The 24,301-nt window shown below is 44.8% G+C and overlaps 1 protein-coding gene across 1 annotated transcript in view; it reads right to left on the reverse strand.

Moving 5' to 3' along the window:
- LOC135901876 (neprilysin-1-like) overlaps positions 1 to 24,301 on the reverse strand; it is a 76,467-nt gene that overhangs the window by 23,759 nt on the left and 28,407 nt on the right. The window contains exons 8-14 of the mRNA XM_065431704.1: positions 21,906 to 21,998; positions 20,607 to 20,806; positions 19,786 to 19,953; positions 16,667 to 16,750; positions 10,138 to 10,265; positions 9,509 to 9,746; positions 4,012 to 4,110 (exon numbers count right to left, since the gene is read on the reverse strand). Coding sequence (XP_065287776.1) covers positions 4,012 to 4,110; positions 9,509 to 9,746; positions 10,138 to 10,265; positions 16,667 to 16,750; positions 19,786 to 19,953; positions 20,607 to 20,806; positions 21,906 to 21,998 — 1,010 coding nt within the window. The remainder of the gene's footprint in view (positions 1 to 4,011; positions 4,111 to 9,508; positions 9,747 to 10,137; positions 10,266 to 16,666; positions 16,751 to 19,785; positions 19,954 to 20,606; positions 20,807 to 21,905; positions 21,999 to 24,301) is intronic.

Genomic DNA, 24,301 nt, shown 5'->3' on the forward strand with positions numbered 1-24,301 from the left:
TGTGTGTGTGTGTGTGTGTGTGTGTGTTTGTGTGTGCATGTTGGTGCCCATGCTTGTCAAAGCGCGGCAGCCGGGGAGAGGAGCTCCCCAACTGTGAAGGGAGGAGGTCTGACCGGCGCCGGCCCGGCGGATACTTGTCACAACGTGTCCGTGCGCCGACGTCACGTGCGCCTATTCCGAGCCGTTCCTTCTTGCCCTCGACTCCGAGAGTATAAAAGCAGCTGCCCCCGGACGCCAAGAGAGAAGCTTCGATTTACTCAGTCGAGTAACGTGGTCTCCCGTTTCTCCACTTCGGTCGACCTGACCGGCCGCTCTTTTGCGATGCTAGAATAAACACGTTGTTCTGTTAGCAGTCGACTCATCCTTTGCCAGGACCTTCGGATGCTTCCAGCTGCGCCCCAGGCCGCCAGGCCAACGCTACCCTTGGGGCTTGCGACCCATTTGCAACACTGCACACCCAAGCTGTAGCCGATGGCTGCTTGCCGGTTCTAAGTTTCGCGATCCAAGCTTCACGCAGCTTCTTGTACTGCAGGTAGGGTGGAGGCTGACACCTCACAATGTTGTGAACGCCCGGCACTGCGGCACCGAACAGTAACCCACCATGTTAGACGGCGTCAAAGGCAGCCACTACCTATTATAGGGCTTTAAAGTGTTGTCATGCAGACAACCGAAGCGGGAAAACCTTTCCCACCTAATCAAAACAGCAGCGCAGGTGGGACATTTCAACTTTCGTTTTCAGCTCGCTTCGCCGCTTCCGAAGCAGCTGACGCGGCCGCTGTGTCCACGTGATCTCTCAATACCACGTCACACCGAAGAAAGCGCTAGCCTTTCGTCTGGTGGAGCACGCCCTCAATAGGTTGGCGGCTTTTTGTAAGAACTGATAGAATGGTAAACTAAAATGCATTCATTTGGTAAATGGAACAACCCATGCAGTGGTCTTTCGTGTACGTGCAATATTGTTGTATTGAGCAAATAACGAAATAATAACTCCATATAAGCAGTTGCAAATTTTAAAAAGTACACAAGACTCAAAAGTTCTATAACTACACTACTTTGATTATCATGTAGTCTTGTAATGCAGATTTCATAGAAGCTAATTAGGTGACACACTACTGTGGTATGATGCCTAATATTCTATATATCTTTCGCTGGAGTAAAATTCGTGTTAAATTTCCTTTGGTGGTAACCAACCGAACTAAGCTGCATTAATTTTTGCAGGATGTGAATACCATATGGTAAACTCAACTATTACTTTGCATGGAAGAAAGCAGCTACACCTCGAAAGTTCATACATTGTAGAAGTAATCTTCTGACACAGTTGCCTAATCTGCGAGTCCGAATTCCGGCGAGCAAAGAAAACTAACTCTTAGTATCTCGTGTTCATCGAAACCATCAATGATTTACCCATCATAAGTACCATAGCTTGTGATGCGCAATGGCTCATTCTTGTCGCAGAGCTTGACTATTTTTCTCCTTGTCGAGTATATGTTTATTGGGTTAGACAGGGAAAAAGTGGACAGCGTTGACAGCACGTTACGCATTGCACTACTAATGCACTTACTGCATAACAGCATTAAAGTATCGTCGTTGGCGCACAAACGAAATTTAACTTCTTTGCCAACGCTTTCAGGGACTGGAATGAAGACGTTAAGGAGTAGTAGAGAATGCTTCCTGGGGAGCACCACTTGTGACAGGAAGAATATCAGTTACAGCCTCCCAACGGATACATTGGCGGAGAGTTTACAAATAGTAAATTAGCATACCAAGTGACTTTCCACGAATTCTGCAACATTATTGTTTATTTGAGAGAATGTCGCGATTAAAGCAGTCGAATGTTTTTTTGTGTGTGAAGTTATAGAGAAGGTCCAGCATAAAAGAAATTACTATATTTTTTAGTGTGCATTCATTCATTCTCCGTTTGCTTTCCTGCACAGAGGCCAAATTTGCCTCGGAACAAAATGTTTTGCAAGTAAAAAAAAATTATGCGAAGCAAGAAGTTTTTTTGTCTGGACCTTGTGAGAATACATGAAGGTCGTGTATCCGTTTATAGCCCTCACATTGTTCGGGCTACTTTACCACTGCTCACACGTAACCAGTTAGGTATATTACGAGTGCCTCGCTTCTACCAGTCGAATAGTAATTCGCTTGATGAGAGGGTTCCAGAAGGATCAGTGAAATTTGATAATGCAACGTGCAATTGCTTTTTGTTTAAAATTATCGTTTATTTCAGAGTTTGCTATCACAGAAGTTGTGCTACCGATGTTAATTCAATCCCATGTTTCGAAAGTCGTAGTCATTTTTGGCCCTTGTCAAGACGCGAGTTTACGATGAGTGCTGCTGGCGCTAATTCTATCGCTCGGCTGTGGCGCGCTGCCATAGCGTTGGCGGGACATGCATGAATTTATTACTATGCTCATGCACCCCGGGGCCAAAAACTTAGTTAGATTAGGAACTTGAAGCGCTAGCTCGGCAACACTGCTCGCGGCACGACGGTTCCGTTATCCCAGTGGCCGGCAACCCACTAATCGCGCCACACGAGCGAGCCGAACGTGAGCTGCGAATCGTCCGATAGTTGTGTAAAAATACAGGTGACACCAATCGAGTTTAATGAGGAAATTCTCGTATCATCCCGTACTTTGGCGTGCACTCGGAACTGACAGCCAGGGATGTTTGCCTGCATTAGAGGCATCTTAGAACGGCTGTTCACGGACGAAACAGCGAAACCAATGTAGGTCCGCTTTAGAAATTTACAAATAGAGAAATTTCATGTAATTTTTACAACTTGTATTGTGTGTTGTATTTACCACGTCTGTGTGCGTGCGTGTGTGCGTGCGTGTGTGTGTGGGGGGGGGCGGAGGTGCGTGCGTGTGTGTGTGTGCGTGTGTAAGTATACAGTTGTACACAAATATAAGCCATACAGACTCGCGGGATCAAATCCTGGACGCGGCGGCCGCATTTCAACGGAGGCAGATTGCACGAACGGCCGTGTACCAGGCGTTGGGTGGACGCTAAAGAACCCCTGCTCGTGAAGGTTAACACGGAGCTCCCGCGTTACGGCGTGCCTCATAATCGCATCGTGGTTTCGGCAGATAAAACCCCGAGAATTTGATAAAAGAGAATTTGCAGTGCTGTAGACGGCGAGGCATAAAGCAGACTGTTTTCACATTAAAGTGTGTCATGCTCTAAGCGAACGTGACAAACGCCGCTAAGCATTAAAAGCAGCACGGAGGACACTGCAGTATCTTCTACCATGCCAGAGTCACGCATACACCCACGAAACATAAAATCAGATGTCAAGAAGGGCACAGGCACAGCGTGGGCAACCATGAAGTGATCCGTATGTTCTTCCTTGCCAGAAAATTTTTGGTATAGCATCAATAAATTTTGTGACTGCGCATGAATTTTTTGTACTGAGGGCGTTGTTTGACCGGCAAGCATACGGCCATCCTCGACGCCTCAATAAGAGACGTGCTTTTCCAATAAAATGATTTCACTGTGCACGTCTTACGGGATTAATGAGATGCAAACAAGAGGTAAGGGCGCTGCGAAAGTGGCGTGATCCCCGCGGCATTTGTATGTCGCCATAGTGAATTTGAATGGCTTCGCCTGTACGGCTCACGAAAGCCTGCGTGTACACGTTGTTAGGTATTTATATTTAATTGTAGTAGATACAGGTGTAGTAATTTTATTTCCAATTGGTACTGAAGTGCAAGAGTATGCCTAATGCACGGGGACGTATGCTTTGCTTCTCGAATAAATTGCGTGAACAATATTTAGGACCAGGCACATGTCGAGAAATACGTGTTGTCTGGTGTTCTGGTGTTTCCTAACACGGGGGCTCACAGATGACTGCTTAGTGCAGACTAATTAAATTCTGAACTATCAACGACTAGCAAGCTTATCGTTCAGCATGCTCCATTCCTTCCACGTTTAAACCCTATCACTCCAAAATTGAGCATACTACAGAAGGAAATTATTTTTGACGAAAGACAAACAGAACCCGTATTATACCTTGTACCTAGCTGCCATCTTCGATGAATGCTCCATCCAGTGAGCTTGTTCGACGAAGGCCTTCATAAAGTAGCGGATGCTTTCCACGCTGTAGATTACCTACAAAAAGATAGATTAATAAGTTGTGCATAACGGATAACTGGATAACTGGAACGGTACTCAATTCATCTATTTCCTAGCTAGATATGGGGAATTCCAAATTAATTGAACGGCCATAAATGTGGCTTGGGGTAATGATATTTGCCACTCCGGGAAAATTATTGGTACTTGCTGCTTGGGCAAGCTGGCAAGCCTAGCTATAAGGCGGTGCAGTAGAGATCCCTATCAAAGTGAGTTTGATGTTCTTCGTAACATGCACTTTCCTTTCTACCTGAAAAGGAAGGGACGGTTGTTGGAATGCTAACAGACTTCTACGAACAACAGTATAACTTGTGTTGGGAGAACACCTGAAAGATAGACTAACGCAGAAGAAATCCAGGCACACTGACTTTTATTTGTGCTATTATAGTTTCTTACAGCGGAGCTGTCTATGGCTAGGATTCCGAGATCTCTTCGTAGCGTAACGTCGACGAAAAACTATCATTATCTAATGGTTCATATCCCCAAATGCAATAGCTCATACCCCCGCAATGCCGAAGCTACAAGCACTCAGCAAAGTGAAGCGAACAGCGTATGCATTCTTTGGAATCACGCATACAACATACACAACAGCATAAGTTTCAATAAATAACAAAATCTAAAATTGGAGGACGCTTAAGCTTCGCCTTTAAGGGTGGAACGCGATAGCGTTATCCCACCCCATTCGCACCGCCCACTCAAAATGATCTACGCGAGCCAAACCAGCCAAACGTTGTGATCAGCACGGACAGCCGGGCCGCGACGCACCACGAAGGCGGACGCGATCATGGGGCGAGTTGCGCACCACGTGTCGGGGCAGCGCCATACAAAGCGAGGAGGGGGTCTTCTGTGTTTGCCGCAAGATGGCTCTGCGTGTGCGCCAAGCGCAGAAGAAATGTAGCGGAAACGTACTTCATTGCGCGTCTAACTGTGGCTTCTGTAATTTACATGCTCATAATTACCGGTATACACCACAGTATAACTTTCTACGGCACGTTTCTACGTCAACACCGCATTCACTAGAGGCGCTTTTGTCCCGCTTTGAATCATCGAACTCGTGGCTTACGACAACTCACGACAACAAAGCAGTCATACAACTGGATCTTCAGAAAGCATTTGATACAGTTAATCATGACATACTATATTTATTATTAGAGCATTGTAATTTAGGTAGTGTTATCATTGAGGGCATGAAGATGGTGTATGAAGGGTGCGCAGTAAACATTATAATCAACAACACCTTAAGTGAAAACATTCCAGTACTGTCAGGTATAAAACAAGGGTGTGCGTGCTTGTCTCTTCTTTTTGCGCTTTATTTGGAACCCTTGTGTTTAAAAATTCGCACAAATAGAAGGGTGCATGGTTATTCCTTTTATGCTACTGAAGTAAGGATACTGGCATATGCAGATGACATAGCCATATTCTGCAAAGACAAGGACAGTATTAAAGAAGCTACGTCATTCTGCAGTGCTACCGGAAGTGCCGTTAGCTGGGATAAATCTGCGGGCATTTGGTATGGAAATTGGGGGCAAGCGCCGGAGACGTATGCAAACATGCGATGGACAAATATTCCTGCTAGATACTTGGGGGTTCCTCTTCAGCATTATCGAAATACTGCAGAATACTGGGCAGGAGAGACAGAAAGGCTCAAGGATCAGTCTGAAAAATGGGGAGGGCATAACATTTTATGTTTTCATGCGTCAAAGTATGCAACGGGTTTTTTGTTGCAAAAGTGTATTATGTACTTCAAGTATTGAGTATGCGCACAACTAGTGTCCAAAAATTACGCAGAGTGTTTGCAGCCTATATATGGAATTCTACCAGGGAACGCACCAGTCGGTCAAACTTCTTCCTTTCGGTACGACACGGCTGGCTTGGTCTGCGTCATTTATTTTTGAAACAAATTGTTTCAAGGTTTTTCTTTCTGAAAGGCCAAAGCGTTGTTTTCTTGCGCACGGTTTAACACATGAGACTGCGTAATCGTATCCCGGAACATATTGTGTCGTCAAACGCAGATACACGTGGAACACTGAGCAGTTTCTGGCGCGAAATAGTATCCGCATATCAAGTACTGAAGCCACGGTTTACCTTAGAATACCTGAGTACAGTTTCGCGCAAACAATTGTACAAAGACCTAATTGATGTTTTTTTACCCATACCATTGTACCGCTCCATCTATCAACTAGGACCAGAACGAGACGTTTTAAAACGAGTTCGAAAAATGCCAGTAAGAGCGTCATCAAAATCTTTCTTTTTCTAACTGCGCACAGGCACGCTCGCTGTAAAACCGTGGCTTCAAAGTAAAGGCAATTTTGTCACATGGCGATTACATTGCTTGATATGTCAGAAGGCCGAAACAATAGAACACATCTTTTTGGACTGTCACGATGCTGTTTTTCTGTGGGACATTCTTAAGCGGACACTCAAGAAAGATTTGCCAGTATCACCCTTTGGTATAGGATTCTTGCCACGTGTAGATCCAGATGAAATGCCATGCGACATGTTCATGTTACTGTGTTTGCGTAGTGCGTGGAAAACGAGGATGGCGGTCAGAAATTAGGATATCAACGCACGATCGGCCATGCAAAATTTCAGCGAGATATTCTCAAAGTCCAGAGTGACCCACCGGATTGGATACCTGTCCTTGATAAGCTGGCTTCTCTGAAGCCATTTTAGCTCCACACTCAAGCCATAAAAAGGCTCAGGCTTTTTTTATTACACTTGTAACAGTGCAATTATGAGTTATGTGTTTGGAAGTGCCAAACGGGTAATACAGAAAAAAAATCATGGCGAAGTGGTAGCGTCTCCGTCTCAGACTCCTTCGGAGGCCCTGGTTCGATTCCCACTTAGCCCATCTTGCAAGTTGTTTTTTATTTATGAATCGCTTTCCGGGATTCTTCGCTCACGGCCAACGCCGCCGTAACCGACGCCGACGACACTCGCTTTTCTGCGACACGAGCTCTTTAACGTTGCCGCGTTAAAACTGAAATCCGAACCGCATAATTGATGCTAAGGCAGCTTCTGAGCCTACATGCAATGCGAATCATGTAGTGCTTCCCGCGTACCCTTCCCGGTAAATATTACTGTTGCGTAACCTGCCACGGCGACGGCAGCTTGACTGTAGCATGAGAAGCAGGGAGTGACGTAAGTACACTTTCTTGCGTAAAAGAAGAACCAGCCCAGCAAATGATTTTTGTTGGGACAGTGTTATGGTAAGGTCGCGTATAGTGAGGACTCTTGAAGAGCAGCGTACATACGAGGCGCGGCAAACTTCTGTTCTCTCTGGTCCACTTTCTGTAGGTGCATGAAGTAGCGGCGCCGGCCGAATCGGAGGCCGTCGAAAGGTCTCAGGCTAGTAATTAGGTAGACTGCATGTGAATGTCGCCACGTGAATAATTTCAAACTACGTCGCAATACTTGTTCTAATTGTCGTTGACAGCTTGGCTGTCCAACCACCTTCAAAGCGTGCATTGAACGCCATGTTGTTGTTTTTTCTACTGAACACCCTAGAATAAGCGTAGCTAGCTGAGATGAGGTGTTGTATTCCTTGACCTTTCTGCGTAGCAAACGCAGATGCGTTTAGAAAACGTTGCCGTGTATACAAACCAGCTGTTTTGGGATGAAAACTTATCGACCTCATTCTTCTCCTCCTTAAAGCACATGACGCAGTGGACTTTTATTTCCCTCCGCAAAGCTCGCAGTCGCCTTGTCAAGTTTGCAGACTAAATTAATCTTTCAAACTTATTTGGCATCCGCGTCGATTTCTTAAGTGGTTAAACATTTACCTTAGCATGAAGCTGTATCGACATACAGTGCTAGGAGTGGAAATGTGGACTTAAGTACTGAGATCACAATAAAATTCTACAGATAAATGCTTTACTTCAACAGAAAAAGTTTCAAGACAATCCATATAAGCGCGCTAGGAAAATAATAACAGTGAAAATAGGACGCGAAAACATTATAAATATTAACGAAATGTTCCTTGCGACTCGGGCAAGATAAAACATTCTACTGAATATGAGCGTGCTATTCATTACGATTATATTACGCAAAGATGATGGCTTTCACATCAGCTGTTCTCATTTTTTTCGCAAATTGAGGCCCTCTAATTGTCATTTCTTCTCGCTCATGTGTAGGATGCATTAGTCACCTCATGAAAATGACTGCTCATGTTCACGTGTGCTTCACGCTTCAGAGATGATGCCGAAAAGACTCACAATAATATAATATTAGTGAAGAATTTTCTGAATATTTTTGAAACTACTCTCTCTTTTATCTCCGTGGCATCAGTGGAAAATGTTAATGAAAAAGAAAATTAAATTTAGTCAACTTTAGGCCTAGTTGATCTTCGAGACGTACTTTCGCTACTCAGAGAATTTTGGAAAGGTTTTTCGTATTTGGAGTGAAGTTTATGTTAGGATTATAGTCAGTTGCAATTGATGATGAAAATGATAAATTGATGAAAAATGATATATCAGGAGTGGAAAACGGCGCAATTACTACACTTCAGTAATCTGCTCTAATTAAAGAGAAATTGAAATGAGAACTTAATGACAGGAAAACTGCCCTAATTACGCTCATAAATCAGTTTTTGAGGGCTCGTTGTAGTAACGGTACTAGAGCGGCAATAATCGGCTGCTAGAAAATGCTGTGACAAGGTTACAAAATACGCGTCATTAGACTGAGCGTCAAAGTATGTGGTTCCCGCGTGTAACTTGCAAAAAGAAAAGTATTCTTGAAACACTGTGAGACACAATCATTACAAAACCTAAAGTGTCGTTTGACACATTTTTGTAACCAAGAAATATTGTGATCGGCAAATATCTTTGGGATTGTTTCTTTTAATGGAAATATTCTTGTGCCGCACAACCTTACGTGCGAGCTCCAGTGCGCTATGGAGCTTGACTTACAAATCCCGGTGTAGAATTTAGGCAGCGCATCAACTACCTATGAACAGTGGCAGAGCTGTCCATATACCCGGTCGAGCTTGGAATGAATGAGCAAGCGAGTCATTGGCACAACAGCTGGGAACGTTGTCGGGGAAAAGTGTCCAGTGAATGCGTGCCTGGATGCACAGCCCTGGATGCGGCACTAGAGGCGAGATATATTTTAGTTTCTCAAGACCAAATTCAAGGTGGTGGCCAACGGGTGGAAGCACAGTGCGGGACAGAAGTTGTATATACAGGGATTAAGTGCTTTAGACAGGTCAGCTGACGTTTCGATAGGAGGACCTATCTTTGTCAAAGGTGATTAAAATTACAGAACACACACACGGTACGTGCATGTTCGGTGTCAATTTTTTTCTGTCCTGTCTCGAGTGCGCGAACCTAAGGCCTTAATTATGATGTACGAAGGAGGCCAGCGTGCGACTTCGCCGTACCTTCTCGATGCTCGGCACGTACACCTTGTTGAAGACCACCGCGTGCACGTGCAGCACGACCAGCGGCATGGCGTCTTCGGCCAGGTGCAGGCACACGCGTTGGCGGCTTGCGGCCTCGCCGTGAGACCCGAAGCGTCGCCGCAGACGAAGACGGGCCACGCCCTTGGCCGACTCCTCCGACAGCAGCGGAGACAGCGCGAGCACCACGCGGAAGCCCACGTAGTTGAACACCGTGGCACTGGTAATGCGACATTTGTTGGCAGTGAAGACTTCGCAGAAAAGATTGGCGATTTGGGCGAGTTGGAAGAGTTCAGTCATAACGGCGCTCAGCGTACTACGCATAACGTGCGACAAAAAAAAAAAAGAAACTCCGAGGGTGCCTTTGTTGCAATCTTTCTTTTTTTGTCCCTCGTTTTGACGTAGTGCGCTGACCACCATTTTGACAGAAGGCAAACTGAGATTAAGGCGTTTTGCGGTTAAATATGACAGTGAATGTACGGACCAAGGTACGGGTCGTGAAGTCGCGAAAAATTATACTAGACCCGGGTTGCGGAAATGTGTGCCTTAAAGTGCAGAGCACGGTGTTAAAATTCTAGCACTGTGGTGCAGAGTATGGAAAAAGTGTTTACCTTGAGACAGTGTTGAGGATGCGTGACATGTGACCCACGTAGAAAGGGGTCTTGACTCGAATGTAATGCATGTCGTTAACGTTGGTCACTCCATCGAAGACGGTGTTGAGAAACTTTGCCCAGTGCCACTGCGAGAAACAGATTACAGCTGAGAACAAACTCGTATAAAAAACAATAGCTTTCAGCTACATAAAAATGAACAGAACCAAAAAATAATTAAAATTGAAGTTAAATTCTAGAGTTTTATATGCCTGTTGTGCTTTCCGACTGATTTCCGTCTATGGGCTGTCTTCAAAATGTTTTTGGGGCCGCTTTTGATATAAAGTCAAAGAAACAATCGAACCTGAAGGCCGTATACTTCAATAATTGGCATCAGCCCAGCAGAAGTAACTAGGTATTGGGGTACTCGGAGAGTAAGAGGCTCTGCCAATTTTACTTAGTCAACGCTGAACATTTAGCACGACGAGCGCCACACTGCGAATAAATCCTCTAGAATTTGCTGTTTGGCACAATTGCAGTACATTAGGTTATTAATACCAGTCACTAATACATACACACACACACACCGACACACACACACACACACACACACACACATATATATATATATATATATATATATATATATATATATATATATATATATATATATATATATATATATATATATATATATATATATATATATAGTGGCCACTAAACCAAAACTCAAGGGCTTTTGGTACTCCTACGTGGACCAATGCGAGAGCACTGCGACGTCTTCCCGTTAACGGCCCGTTTTACGAAACGCAATGGTATTGTTATAATGCTGCCTAGTGCAATTTTTAGCATCGCGTGCCTCAGCCTCGTTCGCGTACTTAGGGGGACGTCCAAAGGAGCCAGCTACTGACTGTGAATTAGAAGTCGAATGTTCGTCCACCAGAATGCACCGATTGGGAGCACCGCGACGCGCTGCGCAATATATAGACAGGCCACAGGCGAGGTGACCACGTGACTGTTTGCACCAACCCCGTGGAAGGTTCTTCCGTCGCAGCACACAACAGAACTCACGGAATTCACCGCATCGAGTGGCAGTGGGCCAGTGCCGTGACTGCGCAGATTTAGTGGCCGTAGGGGATCGCTGGCAATGATGAGTGGCATCGGAGCCAGCTGTGGAAGAAGACGACGAAGGCGCGAGCAGTGTCACGAGCACGTGTCTGTGACCACGTGACTTTTTGTACCCTCTCCGGCCACGCCACCGGATTTTCCGCTTCATGAGCCATATATTGCTTTCGCATTAACAATAAAGGCAAATTAATTCAACGGACCCTAATTTGCCAAAGCAGCAGATTAGAGTCGAAATTAAGTAAGAAAATTTTGTACATTACTACTTTCCAATTTACTTCGCCTAATGCCTGAGACAAACTGCGAAAGAATCCTGTGTACGAGAACTTTGGTCTATAATGTATACAGCCTGGAGTAAGCACGTGAGAATCAGCAGATTTATTTCGCAGAAAACGAGAACTGGAATTGATGTTGCGCTAATTGGCCGAAACACTCAATCTCAGAATATATCCAAGAAGAATTCAGTTTGCAGGGTATGCTAGGTAAAAGTAATGAGTCTGCAGCTGAGGGACGAAAGCGTTACACGATTTAATCCGTATAACGGAACCATTTACCGGTTTTTGAGACAACGTGCAATTGTCTAAGGACTGCTTAGAAGTTCTTGCCGAAAATTGTAGAAACCTGTCTGTATTTGTTCCAAGAATTTTTTGTTGACGTTGTCTGGCCCGCATAATGACGACAATTTAGGAAAACCAATTGTGTTCGCCATGCAATACCAGGATCAAGGGGAACGGGAAACACTGGATAGAAATGAATGCTTGAAGCCTGAGCAGTGAGAGCTTCGATGATGGACTCACACAAAATACCATAAAAAACCGCTGTTAAAGACTGATCAGCCATACAGTAACTTCGCAGAACTGGGTCTCCAAATTCATCATATCGCAGCTAAGGTTGGTGTTAACAGTGAACCAGAATTCCTTTGAGTTATTTAGCAGCATAATAGGTAATGTGTCGTTGAATAAGTCTTCTTTAGCAGAGCAAGGAGCACTAATATATTCTGTTGTTACGAAAAATTACGCATCCCCGCGAGCATCTGCTTTGTGCGGTTTATCCACACAAGATAGGGCGCTTTCTTTTTTTTTTTTGAAGGGCGGGTGAACCAACGGTTATGCCACCATGTTCCAGCGTTACTTCGAATATCCCTCGCAGGTGCATATGTGATAATAAGGTCGTAAACATTTTAGCTTAAGATCTTGTGCAGAATGCCTATCAAAGTCGGTCAGAAAAATATAAAGAATATACGAATAATACAGCTGTTAATAAATTCAAGTACCTCCTGCTGTGAACGCGTAAAAGTTTAGATTTTGATGGATCACGTGGCAACGTGGAAATATTTGCATTAACTTAGAGATAGAGCAGTAAAGGGATACTACAGACAGAATTTCAGGGTGAGCGTTTGGTACCGAATTGAATGTGTTAGCAGAATGTGCAGTACATTCAGTCTAGTTGACCTTTAAAGAGCTGAGCGAAATGATATCGCGAGTAACGTTAAAACACTTTCGAAATTTCGTGAGGGCGGCGACATATCAGAATAAGTGATGCGACAGCTGGTGTTCGAAAAATCAAAATCGCCCAACAATATAATCGGGAGCCAAGAATGGCCACATACAAAGCTGCTGAAAATGTCGGGAAGCTCATCGACAAAATTATAAGAGCATTTGGAGGATGATTGGAGGACCTAAAATTAACTGTGTTTCTCAAAGCGACGGAGGCGCATACGGTTTTGTAATTAGAAGCTACGCCTGTGAAGAAAAATTCAATATCCCCGCCGAAAGCGCTACCGAAGCTTTGAGCCCTGTTTCTTATCTCTGTCGCAGTACACATGCGAAAATTTTTTTTCCCCATACAGTATTTCACTAGGTCATATGTTTTTTCCCCACCCATATTTCAATCAAATAGAGTAGGTCTACGCTCTTTGACTATATTATTCAATGAGGATGGTTACACTTGTACATGACGCTCCTTGCACTTACAAACATGGGTGACACTGAAGCACCATAATCTCACCCAAATTAGCATTCTTTAATGTGGCAATGCTATGACAGCGTATTCCAGTTATTAAATTGCACTGCTGCAATGCGATATCTGCACTGCTGGAAGCATGAGTCGAATATTTTGCAAGTTATCTCAAGGATGTTGCCAGATGGACTGTAATAGATTCAAGTGATGTTCTTCAAGAATAGTCTATCATATCGTAAGTGGAATACTAGGCAGTTGAAAGACCCTTGGCGAAATCGGAGAGCTGTTGATAGGCTTGACATGTAGCCAAGGAAATGCCATCTGTAACGGAAACCATCTGTAACGGCAGAATGGGCCCAAGTTTGAAATCCAGTTCCTTTAATTTAACTGCGCTAAATTTCATCATAAGAGGTGTTGATCGACTATTCTGTTTATTACCGACCCAGATGGTGAGGCAGGTAAATCGCAGCAGGCGTAATAATGGAGTCGATATGTTGGATAGGATTTAGCAATTACCATTGTCGTGCTTTACCAACGGAAGTTTTGGCGCAGGGGCTCCGATCTACATACACGCGAAAGGAGAAATGGTTTTTCTTGGCAACCACTCCACCAAATTTGATGACACTTGCTACATTCAAATGAAAACATAAGTAAATAAACAAATTAAACCTAGTAATTGATTGCCGTCAATATTTTCATTAAAAATGTTCAAACTAGCAAATTACCAGGAAAGAAAACTATATAGTTTGCAACTATAACACAGCAATGAAAAAAAAAGATGTCGCCATTCTGCAACTTGATCTAAGCGTACAAACTAACCGGACAAAATCGATGTATTACACATGACTCTCAATACATCAAGAAGATGTGAGATTTTCACAAACTCCATGTAAACAATGTAACACATTAACGCAAGACATAAGTTAATAAATAAAATTTGTGCACTTTTGATGCCGTAATGGATGCAGTTTACAAAACTACGGCATCTGCTTTTGGTGCGGAACTATGAATTTGTAAACATCAGGCTTCCTATATTTTTCCAAATTACCAATTTAAAAGAAGAATCCGTTTAAAGAATGCAGGCCCTTAATGAAAATTTTACTACCAACAGTCACTAGAATATAAATTTCTCTCTTAAATGCAATAATTTTTTATAAGATCGACCAAGCAGTAACTCAGAAAAGCGTTTCTGCGTTTTTCGTGTATTTGAATGAGCGGTATCGGAGTTCGCCTTGAGCTAAATCTTCAACTTAGAAGGCACCTCAATAGGCCACATAGCAAATTTTGGCTTATAATTTGGAAATCGCAGCGTGCCCTCTAATGAGCATTCTACCACGATAATACTTCTGATTGGTTCATTCTCAGCAGAGACAGACACGTTGAAAGTGTCGGGAGCCCATGTTTTCCATGGCACGTTCGTCATTTGCTCCGTCTAGCTTCCGCAAGCAAAAGTTTCTTCCCTGCGTTCTCCCATAGCGCAGCCGGAGGACTGTATCGCGTACACCTCACAGTCCCCGATTTCTTTTTTTTTTCTCTCGTGGTTTTGCTGAGCTTCATGCACTTCCGGTGGCGATCTCGCCCGCGTGCCCGCGAGCTGTTGCGCTTGCTTCGTTTTCGCTCTTTGGACAATCATCCGAGCTGAGCACGAGAACAGCTGCGTTGTCTTCTGGCTGCTTCTGCGAAATAGATCCCTCAATGCGCGCACGTTTGGAGAGGCTGACCAGGCTCATGGATCCTTCCCGCGATGGAATGCGACGTTATAATGTTGGTACATGACCAGAGATATGATAAGTGCCTCATGAACACAAAGGTAGACGCGAGCGGATGAAAGAGCATGGGCCCCATAACGTGAAACCATTCCAATATGTTTTTTTTTTCCAATCTCCTGACGTCAAATTTGCGTAACCACCGACGCAAGCATCGGGCGGTCACCCGAAGAGTCGTCTGAACAGACCAACGAAACACTCTCCTTGTTCATACGAGGTCACTTTCGTTTGCTTGAAAACTAGATAACATTGCCTTCACTGAGCGACTTGTTTTTGTCTAATTGGCTGAGAAGAAGCGAGGAGCATGCTCGAGTGGAGAGGGATTCGATGGGGCCGAGCCACTGCACCATAACCGCATGAAGAAGGCGGTGCCGGCGTCTGCGGTTGGTCCGCTTTCCCTTACTCAGCTGGCGGTGCCTGGTAGCAAATCGCGGCGGCATGCAAAGGAAGCTTATGAATGACACTAAAACGGATCCTCAGCAAAGAAGAGTTGGCAGAACGCGGTCGTAAACATTCCGAAAGTGCTCAAAAACGTTACACGGCCACGCAAAAACGTTTTATTACACATAAATAAACCGATGCTCTCTGACAGATGCGAGTAGCCAGCGCATCAGCGATCGGCTGCAGCCATCTTTTATTCCTTTAGGTACGGGGCAGCCTGCGGCTATTCCGAAACAAAATTCAGTTTTGTTGGGCATATTAATACACCTTTAACGCGTACACGTCACTCTGACGCGGTGAGTTTTTGCGGTTTTGTGACGTCGCGTAACAGGCAGGTGAAGTGGGTGCCGCGCGAAAACTTTTGACCAATAGCCGAGGGCTAATGACGAAAAGGCGTCGAATCAGAAATAACTATTTTTCATCTATTCAGTCAATTCATGCATAATCATTGTGTACACGTCATATCAGATGGTGAGCTATTGCGATTTTCGTGACGTCGCATGACAGACAGGTGAAGTGGGGCTGGCCCCAAAAAAAAAGTGTTTACCAATCGCGGAGGGCTGATTGCAGAATTGGAATAGAAAAGTTTGGAATAGGTTTACTTTATTGCGCCCCATGATCGCGCACCGAAACACGGTAGAAAAGGTCACAGTTTCCCTCTTTGCGCGCGCATATGCACGAAGTGGGAAGAAGCAGAGCAAAGGGAAGTGCACCGTTCTTGCTTGCGGTACGCAGTAAAACAAAGATACGCACATATTAGGTTTGTTTGCTTTGTTTTTATTTCGCTAAACATTAATTCGTCCTTCGAAGTAGCATATAAAACAAATAACTGCTGGTGCCTCGAATAATTCTCAATGGCACGTGGCACTTTGACTGACAGCACAGCACTACGAATTACGTAGGTGCACTTGGGCAAGTGACGTCGACTCTCCGGCTGGGAGCATGGCGCCCGCGAGAAGGACGTACGGCGTTTGGGTTCAAATTTCAGCTGTTTTCGCGGTGCGTAGCGGTGTAAGACTTTGCAGATAAGATCGTTAGCGTGCATTGTATGCACTGAGCTTGTCAGCTCAATATGGCCAGGCCTGGTGAGGGCCCCTTCTTAAGATGAGAATTGCACTGATTGGGCTCATCCAAAGATCGTTGCGTGCATACAATATGGGAACGCATGGCCGTACAAACAAACAAATTGCCGCCTCTAAGTGTATGTGAAAGAATGACAATCCAGTGGTATAACGAACCTCAATGCGTTCGTTACTTACCCTGGTTTTCCCTTGAAGGCTGTCCAGTCGTTCACGGAGAAAGTGAGAGCCGATTTTCATCCGTTCTTTCGTAGTCTTTGTTGACTGCACAAATAAAAAGCGACGAAAGCCAATAAAAATAAAAACAAGAAGGAAACGGAAATTCAAATTGCGATCTGGACATCTCTTTGCCTCACTCTGCTCAGCGAAGGCAGAATCAACCGGTGTGCCAATTTGACGCTATCATTGTGGTTTAACAGGACAGCTCTTCCTGAACGCGAAATGTTCAAGACCGGTCATAAGAAAAGGTGTTACCGACGCAAAACACCGCACCAATATTTTCAGAACGTAAATGACGTATGCTCGAAAACGACGCGCTAGGAAACGCAACGCACATGTGTATTATTGCGCGATCGGGGAAGCCCACATGCCACCTTTCCAAGTCGTATAAATGGTGATGAAAGTGCAACTGTAGCTCAAAAAGATGTTTGGTGCTCAAAAGGCAGCAGTAGTTACAGGTTAGCTATCAGAGTGTACCGTTCAAACACATGGGAAACGCATGAATTGTTTCGTTAGAGATCGACACAGCTGACAGAGGAGTAATTCTTTGCACTTAATATATACCGAATTCTATAGCTAGCCACTGTTTTTTTCTTTGTTTATTCAACATGCTCAGGTGCTAAATATGTAAACAAACAAACAACTAACAAATAAACAAAACCATAAAAGCAGGCTCCTTAGGCCTTGATTCTGATATAGTAATTTCCGGATACGTTCTAAGAAAAGAATGGCGGATAAAGTTCTGCACTCATTACTTAGGTCCCGAACATTTACCTTACTGGTTTGGTTAATGAATCGATTAAGTCCTCTGCAAAATGTGTGTGACCACTCACATTTGATAATAAACTTTCCTTGCTGTGCGTATTTTACGAATTGTTATATACAAAGGCTAATTCTTGGGCTAATTGGTACGATTTACCCTTAATGGGAAAACCTTTAACGCAATTCAAAAACACAAGGACGTGACAAAGACACAGGACAGCGCATATATACAGGACAGCGCTGCGGTTATATACCACCCACGAAAATTTGTCTCATTTGCGGTTGTGATGCAATTAACATCCCCCAAATTTGCTGGACTTCCCGACGGCGATACTTCGCCGTTTTTGCCTATCTGATAATTACGTATGTGGACATAGAGATGCTAGAAGGGTCCGCTTTGTGAGAAGAGTTGTGCTTTTGATTACGTACCAATGAGGATATTTTGGCATCATTTCATCACCGAATTATTCCGTAGAAAACAAGGCCGGCTACCCGGTCATCAATAAGGGTAGTAAAGGTCGTAGTGTTTGGAAGTGTCACTTACGGCCTAACTAAGTCGACGTCTACCGGAGACGGCGTTACTGGTTCTTTCTCCAAGCCAATCCACGACAACCATTACCACAAGGTGACGTCACGGCGGCTCGCGCCACTTGCACGCGGCTGCTCACGTTCGGACATGCGTATGAGCGCCAGTCTATCATGTAACGAAGTGCTCGTCATTATTTCCTTGTAATCAGTCAGGCTTTTCGGTAATCATCTAACTTAACAATTACTTTGTTTACTAGGTAACACACTCGCTGCAATTCAATTCCTTTATTCTGCAAGCCGATTACATGTGGCCTGTCACTTTATTAACCAGACAAGCTGTATCAAACGATGCAGCTTCGACAACCTCAACTTGGAAAGAAAGTACAGCTGAACTGTCAACATGGAGCCATCCAGCAGCCTCGCAAATGCATATGTTCAGACAGGCAAACTCGAGGGCTCAGCATTAGCTTCCTCATCCTAAAGCGTCATCAGATGTTTGCTCATGAATTGAACAGGTGTTGTTATGTCTCTATAGAGAAAGCCAGAGAGGACGTTATAGCCAGGAAACCGCATAACGACGATTTTTGTTTTTTGCCTTTTCATGGGCCCAACCGGAAGCGTCTTCTCTTAAGTGCTAGCAAGAACGAAGCGCTGCGCCTCATAGAAGAAACCGATTCTGGACAACCACAATCTTGTGTGCTAGATCCGTATACGTGTTAAAACACCACCCCCCTCCCCCCTTTCCCCAGAGCGCATATGGAGCGAACTAATTCGTTAAGCTTCCTGCATTTCTCTCTTTTTCTTCCTTTAGCAAGTTTTCAGTGTCGCTGCTGGTGGCGTTCGAAGAAAAAAGTTCATGATGATGCAAAAAAAATTTACATGCACTTGTTAATGCCAATCCGCAATTTATGAAAGCCTGCAGAGGTCGCACTAAAAGTGCCACGCCGGTTCGTTCTGTTTACTGAATCTACGCGCTGTTGTCAAAGGTACGGAGGAAATTGATGTAGAAGTAATCAATTACTATTGCGTAAATCCTCAATCACTTTCTTGGGACAGTAAGTCGTAAATATAGGAAGTTATACTTTTGAATGAAGTAATTGTAATTCTATAAGCTTACTTTCTTTCTGTAACGTCAACAACTCTAATGAACGCCAGCGCGCGTTGCCGCCAGAGCTCAAACGGCGTACTTTCACCACATACCTACTCGCCGTCGCGTCGATGTACCTTCGACGCTTGGTAGCCAATGGGTTGGTGCTCACGCTGCGCAGCAGCTTACGCATCGGGACTTTGCTACCGGTGTGAACACCCTAATTATCCCTGTGAAACTCGAATTAAAGAATTTGCACACTGATACACTGGTATTTGTTAATGTGCAATAAAGCTCCCACTGCTTACTAGAACACACGTTTCACTTTCGCGTTACGTCCAATTCCTCCGAAAGAGAGCCGAACTAATATTTTATTTAGAACTTGTGCAATTTCCCATCAACTCCCAACCGAATCATGCAGAAAGGCAGTGCATTATCTCGCTCATAACGGTCGTTTCCTGAACGAGCTCCTTCCCCTCAGGAATGTATCGCGTTCCTGCAGAACCCTATGCGGTTCAGCCACACGGTTCATATTATTTGATTGGGGAACCGTGCGCACATAACATATTTAAAACGAGGTCACACCCCGGAGTCACATAACTGCAGTGGTACAAAACTGAGTGTTCACATTTCATTCCACCTCACTGGCGTTTCTAGCCGGTAGGCTTCTATAGGTAGGACGAAACATGTTATTCACGCCTACCCTGGCGATGCGGTGCACCAGGTTCATGACGTCGCCAGCGAGTCCGTCGAGCTGCTCCTGTGGCTTGGTGAGCGCCATGGCTTGCTTGACGATAATGCGGTACGACTCCAGGTTTCGTGGGTTGCCCAGCAGGTGGCCTCGGCGGATGGACAGCGTGGGTTGGTCCACCTGCGTCACGCGAAGGCAGTGAGACATAAATAAACAGCGGCTACTTAATGACCCCTGAAGAGCGATGGCAGTAGTGCAATTTCTTTGGTGAGATTATGGAGTAGGAGTGAACTTTCACAACACTAACCCACCTAGATCATCATATATTAAATACAAGAATTGGTAAATGTGATGTCTCCTTTTCACAATGTGTTCAACGGTGCAATTTAGGATTTCGTCGTCTTCACCAGTTACTTGCTGCTGTGCTGATGAGTAAAATAAAGTGCCAAAACACTATAGGCGCTCCTTATTGCACATCAAAACGGAAGGAACCTCTCATGCACATTGGGGGGAAAATGATTCCGCAAGTCATAAGTGCTCCCTTGTGATTTCTTTCCCTGTTGTCGGTGATCGTCATACGTATGACGTCACAACTTTTTTAAAGTGGTCTAATGCGTAAAGTGTTCGAATAATTGCCTTCGTGGATATAACTCAACACACGTTGAAGAAATATTTCTCAGGCATGCTAGAAGTGCAGTTGCCAGTCGTACATCCACCGGTGCTTTATAACAATTACGCTCATAATACAGGAACACCACTCGCAAATCTGAACACGCCCTAGACTTAGGCAACCATAATAAGCGTGAAAATACAAGTCGCGCCATCCCCCTCACCGTGATGATGTTGCGGGAACGGTTTGCCAGGTCGGGCCCGTACGAGACCGAGAAGACGGTGGACTCGCCCAGCGCCCTTGCGACGAGCCCTGCCACCAACTCGACAGCGGGTTCGGTGGCCCGCACGCTGGGCCACGTCCGAAGGCTCAGGTCCGCGAGCACCCGTTTCAGGGGCCGCACGCCGACGTCCACCATACTCTCTGGAGATATTACGCGTTAGCACGTACTCTGGTGACAGCTTTATTGCGTTAGCATTCCTAATGTACTTCACAGACTTTCAGGTAGTGGATGAACCAGTGGGGTCGGATGAAATCCCAGGCAATGGCAGCCTCATTTCGATGAGGGAGAAATGCAAAAACGCGCGTTCACTGTGCCTTGGGCGCATGTTAAAGAAGCCTAGGTGGTGTAAATTATTCCGGAGTACCCCACTACGGCGCGCCTCATAATCATATCGTGCTTCTGGCACGTAAAACCTCAGAATGTTTTAGCATTGAAGAAACACAGCGACAAACGTAATGCCACCGGCGACGCGCGTCAGGTATTATGCACGTAACACAGCGGGACTCATGTCTCGCGCTTTGGATGGATGGATGAATGTTATGAGCATCCCCTTTGGAACATGGCGGTGGGTTAATTGTTCCACCAAGCTCTTGCAATTAGACTGCCTAAAGTCCTACCTAGGTCAAACAATAAAAAAAAACACTCTTGTTGACTCTGCTGGGCACATGTTGCGCAATGAGGAATGTTGTACGGTTCTGAATGACGTCTTCGCGGGTGCGTTTATGAAGTCACCTGCCGTTGTCACGCCGCAGCTGCATAATCGCGATTTCTTTCCCATGGATACAATTGTAGTGAACTTTGAGGGAATAGCTAAATTAATTGAGAAACTAAAGCTTTCGTCTTCATGTGGTGATGATGAAATTAATGCAAAGTTTCTGAAGAACACGAAAGTTTACTCTTTAGTTTTCCTGTCATACCTCTTCACACAGTCCATTGAATCTGGTATGCTGCCATCAGATTGGAAGGTCGGGAAAGTGGTGCCACTTTTTAAATCCGGGAACATGCATTCTAATAATTGAGGGAAAAACTACGAAAGATGATCAATTGGCAACTCGAAGTGAGGGAGCACTGCATGCCTGATTGAGATAGGTAGATATCAGCAAAGCCGAGGTTGTTTCTCGGAAAATTCTAATTACTATTACTATTAGTATTATTATTAGTTATGAATATTACTATAAGTGGTCCACGCATGGATATGTAGCCCTATGCGGTGAGGTTTACGCGAAAACTGGTTGTCACCTTTTTGTTCACAGCCTCGTATGAAGTTGACCAGCTTCTTGATGATGGACATGTTGTGCGGCGTGTCCGCGCCCACCGGCCCTGTAGTCTCAGCTGGAAAAAATTATTGCACAGAAGTGAGCTAAATCTTGTGCGGGATAGTTTGCCAAGGAGGTAAAAGCTCGGTTTCGATGTACGACCACTTAATCCCTTGGAAAACGAGAAACTGCACACACGGAGCTCTCTTAACACAGTGAGCACATTTTAAGAACGCTCGATTAGTGAATTTCTTGCAGAATTCGGTTGCACGAGCTTCTAGTGCTTGTTTATATCCAGATAACTTTCTTCATTGCTTGGTAGAAACACTGTTATCGCCAGCGGTGCGTAAAGACCTGTAAGCCTTTTTTTTACGTCACAGTCCGATATACAGATAACGCTTGAACTGCTGGGAGACAACATTATTTGGTTATTTATTTATTCGTCGCGTGTTTTTTAGCCCTGAAATATGAATCCCCGCTCAATGATCCTATTGATCTTTAACAATGGCTCTCTTTCCCCCGAAGCAAATAGGTTACACGAAATCACTGTTAAATCAGAAACGTAATATTGTAAGTATATCAGTTGTGCTGTAAATGATTTCTGGTGCAAAAGACAAGAAAAAAACTCTCCGTTCCTTTGGGTTTAGCCAATGCGTATATGATGGACAAGGAACGCAACCGGAGACAGATAGTAACTGCGAACACAATATTGACAGTTGGCAAGATATACATATAAAAATACATACGAGAGGAGAATAAGATCCATTTTTAAAGAGCAATTTGTTTACCGCAGTGATTACCACAGTGAGCTCCTTTATTGCAAAGGTGGCCTTTTTGATACAAAAGGTCACGAAGAACGGAAACGATTATAAATACAGCTGGCGAATTCCTTAAGCTGGGGGGGGGGGGGGTGGAGGTTTCTCATTACATCTAGCTTCGCTCGAACGCACCGTGGCGGCCTAGTATGTGTGGCATTTAGCTGATAAGTCCAAGGATGCGGAAGCGCATGGCGGTCGCGGCGGCTGCACTTTGATCGGGGCAAAATTCAAGAACGCCTGTATAACGTGCATTCGGGGCTCCTTAAAAATTGCAGGGTGGCCGAAACACTTCCGGAGTAACCCACTACGGCGTGCCTAACAATATCATGGTTTTGATACCTAAAGCCCGAATTTTTTTTTGTGTGTGTGATTTCGCTCGCCTTGTGTATGGACGTTAACATCGTTACTGTAATACGAAACAAGCCACAGGTATCATGCATGCGTTATTGAAATATAATCTTATACACTCTGAAAGCCGGTAAAAAGCCAAGAACAAATTCATTTACTATTCCCATTTGTTGCGCTTGCAAGAATTCTTGCGTGTCTACACGCGGTAGCCTTCGCTACTATTGGCGCACGGAGTCGTCGAAATTCGAGTATCACAGACGCGTAAGTAATTTATTCTGAGTGCCTAATAATGTTGCTATTTTCTATGCAACGACCATGTATTCCTTGTAACAAACCATCGGCCCAGTCAAAGTGTTTTTCCAACAGCTTTTAGCCTACGGTATCCAGCAGGAATCTTGTGTTTCTAAAAATAAACTTCTATTGTATTGTGTTGTATTGCATCGTAGTGTATTGTATTACATTGTATTGCATGTTTTGGCAAAGGAAGTGCCCGCTGTGAGGCAGCTGAAGTAAAAAAGCGGTAGCGCCAACCGTGACATGAGGCGCCTGGACTATGTCTTCCAGCGGCGCTAGCGCAGGAGCTATCCTCGAAGATCTCGCCTAGTAAGGTCTCATCACGTGTCGTCGTCGTCATCTTTATCATCAGCCTCGTTACGCCCACTGCAGGGCAAAGGCCTCTCCCATATTTCTCCAACTACCCCGGTCCTGTACTAATTGTGGCCATGTCGTCCCTGCAAGCTTCTTAATCTCATCCGCCCACCTAACTTTCTGCCGCACCCCGCTACGCTTCCCTTCCCCTTGGAATCCAGTCCCTATCCCTTAATGACCACCAGTTATCTTCCCTCCTCATTACATGTCCTGCCCATTCCTTTTTCTTGATTTCAACTAAGATGTCATTAAACTCGCGTTTGTTCCCTCACCCAATCTGCTCTTTTCTTATCCCTTAACGTTACACCCATCATTCTTCATTCCACAGCTCGTTGCGTCGTCCTCAATATAAGTAGAACCCTTTTCGTGGAAAAGTGCGCAATATAAGTAGAACCTATCCGGTGGAAAATTGCGCGGCACCGGCATTCGAACCACGGACCTCTTGCACGCGAGGCGGGTGTTCTACCTCTACGCCGCCGCTGCACCTTAGTGTGCGTAGGCATACACACACTAAACCACCCACGCACACACACACACGCAGATGCACACACATATGCACACGCGT

This window comes from Dermacentor albipictus, chromosome 2 (assembly GCF_038994185.2).
Source record: "Dermacentor albipictus isolate Rhodes 1998 colony chromosome 2, USDA_Dalb.pri_finalv2, whole genome shotgun sequence".
NCBI classification, from domain to species: Eukaryota; Metazoa; Arthropoda; class Arachnida; order Ixodida; family Ixodidae; genus Dermacentor; species Dermacentor albipictus.